The sequence below is a fragment of the Scyliorhinus torazame genome, chromosome 3 (genome assembly GCF_047496885.1).
Source record: "Scyliorhinus torazame isolate Kashiwa2021f chromosome 3, sScyTor2.1, whole genome shotgun sequence".
NCBI lineage: Eukaryota > Metazoa > Chordata > Chondrichthyes > Carcharhiniformes > Scyliorhinidae > Scyliorhinus > Scyliorhinus torazame.
In genome coordinates, this window is record NC_092709.1 from 347,178,097 (window position 1) to 347,192,526 (window position 14,430).

General features: G+C 46.3%; 1 protein-coding gene across 1 annotated transcript in view; it reads right to left on the reverse strand.

Annotated features, from left to right (window-relative positions):
• Window positions 1-14,430, reverse strand: part of dysf (dysferlin, limb girdle muscular dystrophy 2B (autosomal recessive)) — a 427,787-nt gene that overhangs the window by 249,940 nt on the left and 163,417 nt on the right. Inside the window, exon 18 of the mRNA XM_072497740.1 lies at window positions 13,650-13,763. Coding sequence (XP_072353841.1) covers window positions 13,650-13,763 — 114 coding nt within the window. The remainder of the gene's footprint in view (window positions 1-13,649; window positions 13,764-14,430) is intronic.

The following is a 14,430-nucleotide window of genomic DNA, read 5'->3' on the forward strand; positions in this document are numbered from 1 at the left end:
GGCACTGTGCTCTAACCTGATGATGAACAGTAACCTGGCACCGTGCTCTAACCTGATAATGAACAGTAACCTGGCACCGTGCTCTAACCTGATAATGAACAGTAACCTGGCACTGTGCTCTAACCTGATAATGAACAGTAACCTGGCACTGTGCTCCAACCTGATAATGGACAGTAACCTGGCACCGTGCTCTAACCTGATGATGAACAGTAACCTGGCACCGTGCTCTAACCTGATAATGAACAGTAACCTGGCACTGTGCTCTAACCTGATAATGAACAGTAACCTGGCACTGTGCTCTAACCTGGTAATGAACAGTAACCTGGCACTGTGCTCTAACCTGATAATTAACAGTAACCTGGCACTGTGCTCTAACCTGATAATGAACAGTAACCTGGCACTGTGCTCTAACCTGATAATGAACAGTAACCTGGCACTGTGCTCTAACCTGATAATGAACAGTAACCTGGCACTGTGCTCTAACCTGGTAATGAACAGTAACCTGGCACCGTGCTCTAACCTGGTAATGAACAGTAACCTGGCACTGTGCTCTAACTGATAATGAACAGTAACCTGGCACTGTGCTCTAACCTGGTAATGAACAGTAACCTGACACTGTGCTCTAACCTGGTAATGAACAGTAACCTGGCACTGTGCTCTAACCTGGTAATGAACAGTAACCTGGCACTGTGCTCTAACCTGATAATGAACAGTAACCTGGCACTGTGCTCTAACCTGGTAATGAACAGTAACCTGGCACCGTGCTCTAACCTGGTAATGAACAGTAACCTGGCACTGTGCTCTAACTGATAATGAACAGTAACCTGGCACTGTGCTCTAACCTGATAATGAACAGTAACCTGGCACCGTGCTCTAACCTGGTAATGAACAGTAACCTGGCACCGTGCTCTAACCTGGTAATGAACAGTAACCTGGCACTGTGCTCTAACCTGGTAATGAACAGTAACCTGGCACTGTGCTCTAACCTGGTAATGAACAGTAACCTGGCACCGTGCTCTAACCTGGTAATGAACAGTAACCTGGCACTGTGCTCTAACTGATAATGAACAGTAACCTGGCACTGTGCTCTAACCTGATAATGAACAGTAAACTGGCACCGTGCTCTAACCTGATAATGAACAGTAACCTGGCACTGTGCTCTAACTGATAATGAACAGTAACCTGGCACTGTGCTCTAACCTGATAATGAACAGTAACCTGGCACTGTGCTCTAACCTGGTAATGAACAGTAACCTGGCACTGTGCTCTAACCTGGTAATGAACAGTAACCTGGCACCGTGCTCTAACCTGATAATGAACAGTAACCTGGCACCGTGCTCTCACCTGATAATGAACAGTAACCTGGCACCGTGCTCTAACCTGGTAATGAACAGTAACCTGGCACTGTGCTCTAACCTGATAATGAACAGTAACCTGGCACTATGCTCTCACCTGGTAATGAACAGTAACCTGGCACTGTGCTCTAACCTGGTAATGAACAGTAACCTGGCACCGTGCTCTAACCTGATAATGAACAGTAACCTGGCACTGTGCTCTAACCTGATAATGAACAGTAACCTGACACTGTGCTCTAACCTGATAATGAACAGTAACCTGACACTGTGCTCCAACCTGGTAATGAACAGTAACCTGGCACTGTGCTCTAACCTCATAATGAACAGTAACCTGGCACCGTGCTCTAACCTGATAATGAACAGTAACCTGGCACCGTGCTCTAACCTGATAATGAACAGTAACCTGGCACTGTGCTCTAACCTGATAATGAACAGTAACCTGGCACCGTGCTCTAACCTGGTAATGAACAGTAACCTGGCACTGTGCTCTAACCTGATAATGAAAAGTAACCTGGCACTGTGCTCTAACCTGATAATGAACAGTAACCTGGCACTGTGCTCTAACCTGATAATGAACAGTAACCTGGCACTGTGCTCTAACCTGGTAATGAACAGTAACCTGGCACCGTGCTCTAACCTGATAATGAACAGTAACCTGGCACCGTGCTCTAACTGATAATGAACAGTAACCTGGCACTGTGCTCTAACCTGATAATGAACAGTAACCTGGCACTGTGCTCTAACCTGATAATGAACAGTAACCTGGCACTGTGCTCTAACCTGATAATGAACAGTAACCTGGCACCGTGCTCTAACCTGGTAATGAACAGTAACCTGACACTGTGCTCTAACCTGGTAATGAACAGTAACCTGGCACTGTGCTCTAACCTGATAATGAACAGTAACCTGGCACCGTGCTCTAACCTGGTAATGAACAGTAACCTGGCACTGTGCTCTAACCTGATAATGAACAGTAACCTGGCACCGTGCTCTAACCTGGTAATGAACAGTAACCTGGCACCGTGCTCTAACCTGGTAATGAACAGTAACTTGGCACTGTGCTCTAAACTGATAATGAACAGTAACCTGGCACTGTGCTCTAACCTGGTAATGAACAGTAACCTGGCACCGTGCTCTAACCTGGTAATGAACAGTAACCTGGCACTGTTCTCTAACCTGGTAATGAACAGTAACCTGGCACTGTGCTCTAACCTGGTAATGAACAGTAACCTGGCACTGTGCTCTAACTGATAATGAACAGTAACCTGGCACTGTGCTCTAACCTGGTAATGAACAGTAACCTGGCACTGTGCTCTAACTGATAATGAACAGTAACCTGGCACTGTGCTCTAACTGATAATGAACAGTAACCTGGCACTGTGCTCTAACCTGGTAATGAACAGTAACCTGACACTGTGCTGTAACTGATAATGAACAGTAACCTGGCACTGTGCTCTAACTGATAATGAACAGTAACCTGGCACTGTGCTCTAACCTGGTAATGAACAGTAACCTGGCACCGTGCTCTAACCTGGTAATGAACAGTAACCTGGCACTGTGCTCTAACCTGGTAATGAACAGTAACCTGGCACTGTGCTCTAACCTGATAATGAACAGTAACCTGGCACTGTGCTCTAACTGATAATGAACAGTAACCTGGCACTGTGCTCTAACCTGATAATGAACAGTAACCTGAAACTGTGCTCTAACCTGGTAATGAACAGTAACCTGGCACTGTGCTCTAACCTGGTAATGAACAGTAACCTGGCACTGTGCTCTAACTGATAATGAACAGTAACCTGGCACTGTGCTCTAACCTGGTAATGAACAGTAACCTGGCACCGTGCTCTAACCTGATAATGAACAGTAACCTGGCACTGTGCTCTAACCTGATAATGAACAGTAACCTGACACTGTGCTCTAACCTGATAATGAACAGTAACCTGACACTGTGCTCCAACCTGGTAATGAACAGTAACCTGGCACTGTGCTCTAACCTGATAATGAACAGTAACCTGACACTGTGCTCCAACCTGGTAATGAACAGTAACCTGGCACTGTGCTCTAACCTGATAATGAACAGTAACCTGGCACCGTGCTCTAACCTGATAATGAACAGTAACCTGGCACTGTGCTCTAACCTGATAATGAACAGTAACCTGGCACTGTGCTCTAACCTGGTAATGAACAGTAACCTGGCACCGTGCTCTAACCTGATAATGAACAGTAACCTGGCACTGTGCTCTAACCTGATAATGAACAGTAACCTGGCACTGTGCTCTAACCTGATAATGAACAGTAACCTGGCACTGTGCTCTAACCTGGTAATGAACAGTAACCTGGCACCGTGCTCTAACCTGATAATGAACAGTAACCTGACACTGTGCTCTAACCTGGTAATGAACAGTAACCTGGCACCGTGCTCTAACCTGATAATGAACAGTAACCTGGCACTGTGCTCTAACCTGATAATGAACAGTAACCTGGCACCGTGCTCTAACTGATAATGAACAGTAACCTGGCACTGTGCTCTAACCTGATAATGAACAGTAACCTGGCACTGTGCTCTAAACTGATAATGAACAGTAACCTGGCACTGTGCTCTAAACTGATAATGAACAGTAACCTGGCACCGTGCTCTAACCTGGTAATGAACAGTAACCTGGCACTGTGCTCTAACCTGGTAATGAACAGTAACCTGGCACTGTGCTCTAACCTGGTAATGAACAGTAACCTGGCACTGTGCTCTAACTGATAATGAACAGTAACCTGGCACTGTGCTCTAACCTGATAATGAACAGTAACCTTGTACTGTGCTCTAACCTGGTAATGAATAGTAACCTGGCACTGTGCTCTAACCTGGTAATGAACAGTAACCTGGCACTGTGCTCTAACCTGGTAATGAACAGTAACCTGGCACTGTGCTCTAACCTGGTAATGAACAGTAACCTGGCACCGCGCTCTAACCTGATAATGAACAGTAACCTGACACTGTGCTCCAACCTGATAATGAACAGTAACCTGACACTGTGCTCTAACCTGATAATGAACAGTAACCTGGCACTGTGCTCTAACAGGTAATGAACAGTAACCTGGCACCGTGCTCTAACCTGATAATGAACAGTAACCTGGCACCGTGCTCTAACCTGATAATGAACAGTAACCTGGCACTGTGCTCTAACCTGGTAATGAACAGTAACCTGACACTGTGCTCTAACCTGGTAATGAACAGCAACCTGGCACTGTGCTCTAACCTGATAATGAACAGTAACCTGGCACTGTGCTCTAACTGGTAATGAACAGTAACCTGGCACTGTGCTCTAACCTGATAATGAACAGTAACCTGGCTCTGTGCTCTAACCTGATAATGAACAGTAACCTGGCACTGTGCTCTAACTGGTAATGAACAGTAACCTGGCACCGTGCTCTAACCTGATAATGAACAGTAACCTGGCACTGTGCTCTAACCTGATAATGAACAGTAACCTGGCACTGTGCTCTAACCTGGTAATGAACAGTAACCTGGCACTGTGCTCTAACCTGATAATGAACAGTAACCTGGCACTCTGCTCTAACCTGGTAATGAACAGTAACCTGGCACCGTGCTCTAACCTGATAATGAACAGTAACCTGGCACTGTGCTCTAACCTGATAATGAACAGTAACCTGGCACTGTGCTCTAACCTGATAATGAACAGTAACCTGGCACTGTGCTCTAACTGGTAATGAACAGTAACCTGGCACCGTGCTCTAACCTGATAATGAACAGTAACCTGGCACCGTGCTCTAACCTGATAATGAACAGTAACCTGGCACTGTGCTCTAACCTGATAATGAACAGTAACCTGGCACTGTGCTCTAACCTGGTAATGAACAGTAACCTGGCACCGTGCTCTAACCTGATAATGAACAGTAACCTGGCACTGTGCTCTAACCTGGTAATGAACAGTAACCTGGCACTGTGCTCTAACCTGATAATGAACAGTAACCTGGCACTGTGCTCTAACCTGGTAATGAACAGTAACCTGGCACCTAGCTCTAACCTGATAATGAACAGTAACCTGGCACTGTGCTCTAACCTGGTAATGAACAGTAACCTGGCACTGTGCTCTAACCTGATAATGAACAGTAACCTGGCACTGTGCTCTAACCTGGTAATGAACAGTAACCTGGCACTGTGCTCTAACCTGATAATGAACAGTAAGCTGGCACTGTGCTCTAACCTGGTAATGAACAGTAACCTGGCACCGCGCTCTAACCTGATAATGAACAGTAACCTGGCACTGTGCTCTAACCTGATAATGAACAGTAACCTGGCACTGTGCTCTAACCTGATAATGAACAGTAACCTGGCACTGTGCTCTAACCTGATAATGAACAGTAACCTGGCACTGTGCTCTAACCTGGTAATGAACAGTAACCTGGCACCGCGCTCTAACCTGATAATGAACAGTAACCTGGCACTGTGCTCTAACCTGATAATGAACAGTAACCTGGCACTGTGCTCTAACCTGGTAATGAACAGTAACCTGGCACTGTGCTCTAACCTGATAATGAACAGTAACCTGGCACTGTGCTCTAACCTGGTAATGAACAGTAACCTGGCACTGTGCTCTAACCTGATAATGAACAGTAACCTGGCACTGTGCTCTAACCTGATAATGAACAGTAACCTGGCACCGTGCTCTAACCTGATAATGAACAGTAACCTGGCACCGTGCTCTAACCTGGTAATGAACAGTAACCTGGCACCGTGCTCTAACCTGATAATGAACAGTAACCTGGCACTGTGCTCTAACCTGATAATGAACAGTAACCTGGCACCGTGCTCTAACCTGATAATGAACAGTAACCTGGCACTGTGCTCTAACCTGATAATGAACAGTAACCTGGCACCGCGCTCTAACCTGGTAATGAACAGTAACCTGGCACTGTGCTCTAACCTGATAATGAACAGTAACCTGGCACCGTGCTCTAACCTGGTAATGAACAGTAACCTGGCACTGTGCTCTAACCTGGTAATGAACAGTAACCTGGCACTGTGCTCTAACCTGGTAATGAACAGTAACCTGGCACTGTGCTCTAACCTGATAATGAACAGTAACCTGGCACTGTGCTCTAACCTGGTAATGAACAGTAACCTGGCACTGTGCTCCAACCTGGTAATGAACAGTAAGCTGGCACCGTGCTCTAACCTGATAATGAACAGTAACCTGGCACCGTGCTCTAACCTGATAATGAACAGTAACCTGGCACTGTGCTCTAACCTGGTAATGAACAGTAACCTGGCACTGTGCTCTAACCTGGTAATGAACAGTAACCTGGCACCGCGCTCTAACCTGGTAATGAACAGTAACCTGGCACTGTGCTCTAACCTGATAATGAACAGTAACCTGGCACTGTGCTCTAACCTGGTAATGAACAGTAACCTGGCACTGTGCTCTAACCTGATAATGAACAGTAACCTGGCACTGTGCTCTAACCTGATAATGAACAGTAACCTGGCACCGTGCTCTAACCCGATAATGAACAGTAACCTGGCACTGTGCTCTAACCTGGTAATGAACAGTAACCTGGCACCGTGCTCTAACCTGGTAATGAACAGTAACCTGGCACTGTGCTCTAACCTGGTAATGAACAGTAACCTGGCACTGTGCTCTAACCTGGTAATGAACAGTAACCTGGCACCGTGCTCTAACCTGATAATGAACAGTAACCTGGCACTGCGCTCTAACCTGGTAATGAACAGTAACCTGACACTGTGCTCTAACCTGATAATGAACAGTAACCTGGCACTGTGCTCTAACCTGGTAATGAACAGTAACCTGGCACTGTGCTCTAACCTGATAATGAACAGTAACCTGGCACTGTGCTCTAACCTGGTAATGAACAGTAACCTGGCACTGTGCTCTAACCTGATAATGAACAGTAACCTGACACTGTGCTCTAACTGATAATGAACAGTGATCTGGCACTGTGCTCTAACATGATAATGAACAGTAACCTGGCACTGTGCTCTAACCTGATAATGAACAGTAACCTGGCACCGTGCTCTAACCTGGTAATGAACAGTAACCTGGCACTGTGCTCTAACCTGGTAATGAACAGTAACCTGGCACCGTGCTCTAACCTGATAATGAACAGTAACCTGGCACCGTGCTCTAACCTGATAATGAACAGTAACCTGGCACTGTGCTCTAACCTGATAATGAACAGTAACCTGGCACTGTGCTCTAACCTGGTAATGAACAGTAACCTGGCACCGTGCTCTAACCTGATAATGAACAGTAACCTGGCACTGTGCTCTAACCTGGTAATGAACAGTAACCTGGCACTGTGCTCTAACCTGATAATGAACAGTAACCTGGCACTGTGCTCTAACCTGGTAATGAACAGTAACCTGGCACCGTGCTCTAACCTGATAATGAACAGTAACCTGGCACCGTGCTCTAACCTGGTAATGAACAGTAACCTGGCACTGTGCTCTAACCTGATAATGAACAGTAACCTGGCACTGTGCTCTAACCTGGTAATGAACAGTAACCTGGCACTGTGCTCTAACCTGATAATGAACAGTAACCTGGCACTGTGCTCTAACCTGGTAATGAACAGTAACCTGGCACCGTGCTGTAACCTGATAATGAACAGTAACCTGGCACTGTGCTCTAACCTGATAATGAACAGTAACCTGGCACTGTGCTCTAACCTGATAATGAACAGTAACCTGGCACTGTGCTCTAACCTGATAATGAACAGTAACCTGGCACTGTGCTCTAACCTGGTACTGAACAGTAACCTGGCACCGCGCTCTAACCTGATAATGAACAGTAACCTGGCACTGTGCTCTAACCTGATAATGAACAGTAACCTGGCACTGTGCTATAACCTGGTAATGAACAGTAACCTGGCACTGTGCTCTAACCTGATAATGAACAGTAACCTGGCACTGTGCTCTAACCTGATAATGAACAGTAACCTGGCACCGTGCTCTAACCTGATAATGAACAGTAACCTGGCACCGTGCTCTAACCTGGTAATGAACAGTAACCTGGCACCGTGCTCTAACCTGATAATGAACAGTAACCTGGCACTGTGCTCTAACCTGATAATGAACAGTAAACTGGCACCGTGCTCTAACCTGATAATGAACAGTAACCTGGCACTGTGCTCTAACCTGATAATGAACAGTAACCTGGCACCGCGCTCTAACCTGGTAATGAACAGTAACCTGGCACTGTGCTCTAACCTGATAATGAACAGTAACCTGGCACAGTGCTCTAACCTGGTAATGAACAGTAACCTGGCACTGTGCTCTAACCTGGTAATGAACAGTAACCTGGCACTGTGCTCTAACCTGGTAATGAACAGTAACCTGGCACTGTGCTCTAACCTGATAATGAACAGTAACCTGGCACTGTGCTCTAACCTGGTAATGAACAGTAACCTGGCACTGTGCTCCAACCTGGTAATGAACAGTAACCTGGCACCGTGCTCTAACCTGATAATGAACAGTAACCTGGCACCGTGCTCTAACCTGATAATGAACAGTAACCTGGCACTGTGCTCTAACCTGGTAATGAACAGTAACCTGGCACTGTGCTCTAACCTGGTAATGAACAGTAACCTGGCACCGCGCTCTAACCTGGTAATGAACAGTAACCTGGCACTGTGCTCTAACCTGATAATGAACAGTAACCTGGCACTGTGCTATAACCTGGTAATGAACAGTAACCTGGCACTGTGCTCTAACCTGATAATGAACAGTAACCTGGCACTGTGCTCTAACCTGATAATGAACAGTAACCTGGCACCGTGCTCTAACCTGATAATGAACAGTAACCTGGCACTGTGCTCTAACTGATAATGAACAGTAACCTGGCACTGTGCTCTAACATGATAATGAACAGTAACCTGGCACCGTGCTCTAACCTGGTAATGAACAGTAACCTGGCACCGTGCTCTAACCTGGTAATGAACAGTAACCTGGCACTGTGCTCTAACCTGGTGATGAACAGTAACCTGGCACTTTGCTCTAACCTGGTAATGAACAGTAACCTGGCACCGTGCTCTAACCTGATAATGAACAGTAACCTGGCACTGTGCTCTAACCTGGTAATGAACAGTAACCTGACACTGTGCTCTAACCTGATAATGAACAGGAACCTGGCACTGTGCTCTAACCTGGTAATGAACAGTAACCTGGCACTGTGCTCTAACCTGATAATGAACAGTAACCTGGCACTGTGCTCTAACCTGGTAATGAACAGTAACCTGGCACTGTGCTCTAACCTGATAATGAACAGTAACCTGACACTGTGCTCTAACTGATAATGAACAGTAATCTGGCACTGTGCTCTAACATGATAATGAACAGTAACCTGGCACTGTGCTCTAACCTGATAATGAACAGTAACCTGGCACCGTGCTCTAACCTGGTAATGAACAGTAACCTGGCACTGTGCTCTAACCTGGTAATGAACAGTAACCTGGCACCGTGCTCTAACCTGATAATGAACAGTAACCTGGCACCGTGCTCTAACCTGATAATGAACAGTAACCTGGCACTGTGCTCTAACCTGGTAATGAACAGTAACCTGGCACCGTGCTCTAACCTGATAATGAACAGTAACCTGGCACTGTGCTCTAACCTGATAATGAACAGTAACCTGGCACTGTGCTCTAACCTGGCAATGAACAGTAACCTGACACCGTGCTCTGACCTGGTAATGAACAGTAACCTGGCACTGTGCTCTAACTGATAATGAACAGAAACCTGGCACTGTGCTCTAACCTGGTAATGAACAGTAACCTGACACTGTGCTCTAACCTGATAATGAACAGTAACCTGACACCGTGCTCTAACCTGGTAATGAACAGTAACCTGGCACTGTGCTCTAACCTGATAATGAACAGTAACCTGGCACTGTGCTCTAACCTGATAATGAACAGTAACCTGGCACTGTGCTCTAACCTGATAATGAACAGTAACCTGACACTGTGCTCTAACCTGATAATGAACAGTAACCTGGCACCGTGCTCTAACCTGATAATGAACAGTAACCTGGCACTGTGCTCTAACCTGATAATGAACAGTAACCTGGCACTGTGCTCTAACCTGATAATGAACAGTAACCTGGCACCGTGCTCTAACCTGGTAATGAACAGTAACCTGGCACCGTGCTCTAACCTGATAATGAACAGTAACCTTGAACCGTGCTCTAACCTGGTAATGAACAGTAACCTGGCACCGTGCTCTAACCTGGTAATGAACAGTAACCTGGCACCGTGCTCTAACCCGGTAATGAACAGTAACCTGGCATGTGCTCTAACCTGATAATGAACAGTAACCTGGCACTGTGCTCTAACCCGATAATGAACAGTAACCTGGCACTGTGCTCTAACCTGATAATGAACAGTAACCTGGCACCGTGCTCTAACCTGATAATGAACAGTAACCTGGCACTGTGCTCTAACCTGGTAATGAACAGTAACCTGGCACTGTGCTCTAACATGATAATGAACAGTAACCTGGCACTGTGCTCTAACCTGGTAATGAACAGTAACCTGGCACTGTGCTCTAACCTGGTAATGAACAGTAACCTGACACCGTGCTCTAACCTGATAATGAACAGTAACCTGGCACTGTGCTCTAACCTGATAATGAACAGTAACCTGGCACCGTGCTCTAACCTGGTAATGAACAGTAACCTGGCACTGTGCTCTAACCTGATAATGAACAGTAACCTGGCACTGTGCTCTAACCTGATAATGAACAGTAACCTGGCACCGTGCTCTAACCTGGTAATGAACAGTAACCTGGCACTGTGCTCTAACCTGATAATGAACAGTAACCTGGCACTGTGCTCTAACCTGATAATGAACAGTAACCTGGCACTGTGCTCGAACCTGGTAATGAACAGTAACCTGGCACCGTGCTCTAACCTGATAATGAACAGTAACCTGACACTGTGCTCTAACCTGGTAATGAACAGTAACCTGGCACCGTGCTCTAACCTGGTAATGAACAGTAACCTGGCACTGTGCTCTAACCTGATAATGAACAGTAACCTGGCACTGTGCTCGAACCTGGTAATGAACAGTAACCTGGCACCGTGCTCTAACCTGGTAATGAACAGTAACCTGGCACCTTGCTCTAACCTGATAATGAACAGTAACCTGGCACTGTGCTCGAACCTGGTAATGAACAGTAACCTGGCACCGTGCTCTAACCTGATAATGAACAGTAACCTGACACTGTGCTCTAACCTGGTAATGAACAGTAACCTGGCACCGTGCTCTAACCTGGTAATGAACAGTAACCTGGCACTGTGCTCTAACCTGATAATGAACAGTAACCTGGCACTGTGCTCGAACCTGGTAATGAACAGTAACCTGGCACCGTGCTCTAACCTGGTAATGAACAGTAACCTGGCACCTTGCTCTAACCTGATAATGAACAGTAACCTGGCACTGTGCTCTAACCTGGTAATGAACAGTAACCTGGCACTGTGCTCTAACCTGGTAATGAACAGTAACCTGGCACTGTGCTCTAACCTGATAATGAACAGTAACCTGGCACTGTGCTCTAACCTGGTAATGAACAGTAACCTGGCACTGTGCTCTAACCTGGTAATGAACAGTAACCTGACACTGTGCTCTAACCTGATAATGAACAGTAACCTGGCACTGTGCTCTAACCTGGTAATGAACAGTAACCTGGCACTGTGCTCTAACCTGGTAATGAACAGTAACCTGTCACTGTGCTCTAACCTGGTAATGAACAGTAACCTGGCACTGTGCTCTAACCTGGTAATGAACAGTAACCTGACACTGTGCTCTAACCTGGTAATGAACAGTAACCTGACACCGTGCTCTAACCTGATAATGAACAGTAACCTGGCACTGTGCTCTAACCTGATAATGAACAGTAACCTGGCACCGTGCTCTAACCTGGTAATGAACAGTAACCTGGCACTGTGCTCTAACCTGGTAATGAACAGTAACCTGGCACCGTGCTCTAACCTGGTAATGAACAGTAACCTGGCACTGTGCTCTAACCTGATAATGAACAGTAACCTGGCACTGTGCTCTAACCTGGTAATGAACAGTAACCTGGCACCGTGCTCTAACCTGATAATGAACAGTAACCTGGCACCGTGCTCTAACCTGATAATGAACAGTAACCTGGCACCGTGCTCTAACCTGATAATGAACAGTAACCTGGCACTGTGCTCTAACTGATAATGAACAGTAACCTGACACTGTGCTCTAACCTGGTAATGAACAGTAACCTGGTACTGTGCTCTAACCTGATAATGAACAGTAACCTGGCACTGTGCTCTAACCTGGTGATGAACAGAAACCTGGCACTGTGCTCTAACCTGATAATGAACAGTAACCTGACACTGTGCTCTAACCTGGTAATGAACAGTAACCTGGCACTGTGCTCTAACATGGTAATGAACAGTAACCTGACACTGTGCTCTAACCTGGTAATGAACAGTAACCTGGTACTGTGCTCTAACCTGATAATGAACAGTAACCTGGTACTGTGCTCTAACCTGATAATGAACAGTAACCTGGCACTGTGCTCTAACCTGGTGATGAACAGAAACCTGGCACCGTGCTCTAACCTGATAATGAACAGTAACCTGGCACTGTGCTCTAACTGATAATGAACAGTAACCTGGCACTGTGCTCTAACCTGATAATGAACAGTAACCTGGCACTGTGCTCTAGCCTGGTAATGAACAGTAACCTGGCACTGTGCTCTAACCTGGTAATGAACAGTAACCTGGCACTGTGCTCTAACCTGGTAATGAACAGTAGGCTAAACAGCTGACTTGTAATGCAGACCAGGGCAGCAGCACGGTTCGATTCCCGTACCAGCCTCCCCGAACAGGCGCCGGAATGTAGCGACTAGGGACTGTTCACAGTAACTTCATTGAAGCCTACTCGTGACAATAAGCGATTATTATTATTATTTCTTCTCCCCGAGGATTGTTAGTGTTTGGAATTCTCTACCACAGAGAGCTGTGGTGGTTGGGTCATTGAATATATTCCAGGTTGTGTTGTACAGACGTTTGGCCAGCCAGGGAATCGAGAGTTAATGGGTCACTGTCAAAAAAGTGATCAATGCCAAAATCAGGTCAGCCATGCTCCTATCGACTGGTGGAGCAGGCTTGCTGGGCCGAATGGCCTAATCCTATTTCTTATGATCACATACGTTACCCTCTTTGCCCCTAATAGGATCCTAAATTATGATCATCTAAACATAAATGTCGAGGAAATGACCTCAAGTCTCAGGAGATCGTCCGATGGAATCTCCTCAATCTTCTGCTCCATCTGGTCCACGAGTTTGGTGCTCAGTTCCAAGAGGATCCTGCCTCGATAGGCCATCGCATCGCTCTGCGGAGGGGACAATTACACAAACCAATGAGCTGAAATCAAACGACTGCATTCACACTTCACTCTGCTGAGTGGCTTAGAGTGCAGCAAGGGCCCAACTGGTCCAAGGTGACTGCCGGCTCTCTCTTGCTGGAAAGAAGGAAGCTAGGATTGAAGGAACGAAGGAGTAGCAAGAAAAGAGATGGAAAGAGGGAGGATACGGGGGAAGGAGGGAGTGAAGGACAGAAGGAAGGAGGGATGGGAGCAATGGGAAGAAGAGAGGGGAAGGAGAGGAAGTGAGAGAGGGAACGAAAGGAAATAAAGAAGGTCTGGTGGAAGGAAGGAACGAATGTGGAATGGAAGGAAGGATGAAATGATGGAAGGAAGAATGTAGGAGAGTGATTGGAAGGAGAGAAGGGAAGGGGGAAAGTAAAAGAGAGAACGAGATAGGAATAAAGGAAAGAAAGATAGGAAGGCAGAAACGAAGGGAAGAGCATACTAATATTTCTAGAGAACCTTTCACAACCTCAGCATATTATCCCAAAGATAAAAATTTCCTTAAAACTATTTGGCTGTGGGGCTTCATTTTGGGGGTGGGGGGCATGTGGAGGGGTTCTGGGAAACTCGGCCTATGTTTTTGACCATGTTTTTGATCACCTGATCAAAAATCGCCTCATTTGGCTCAATG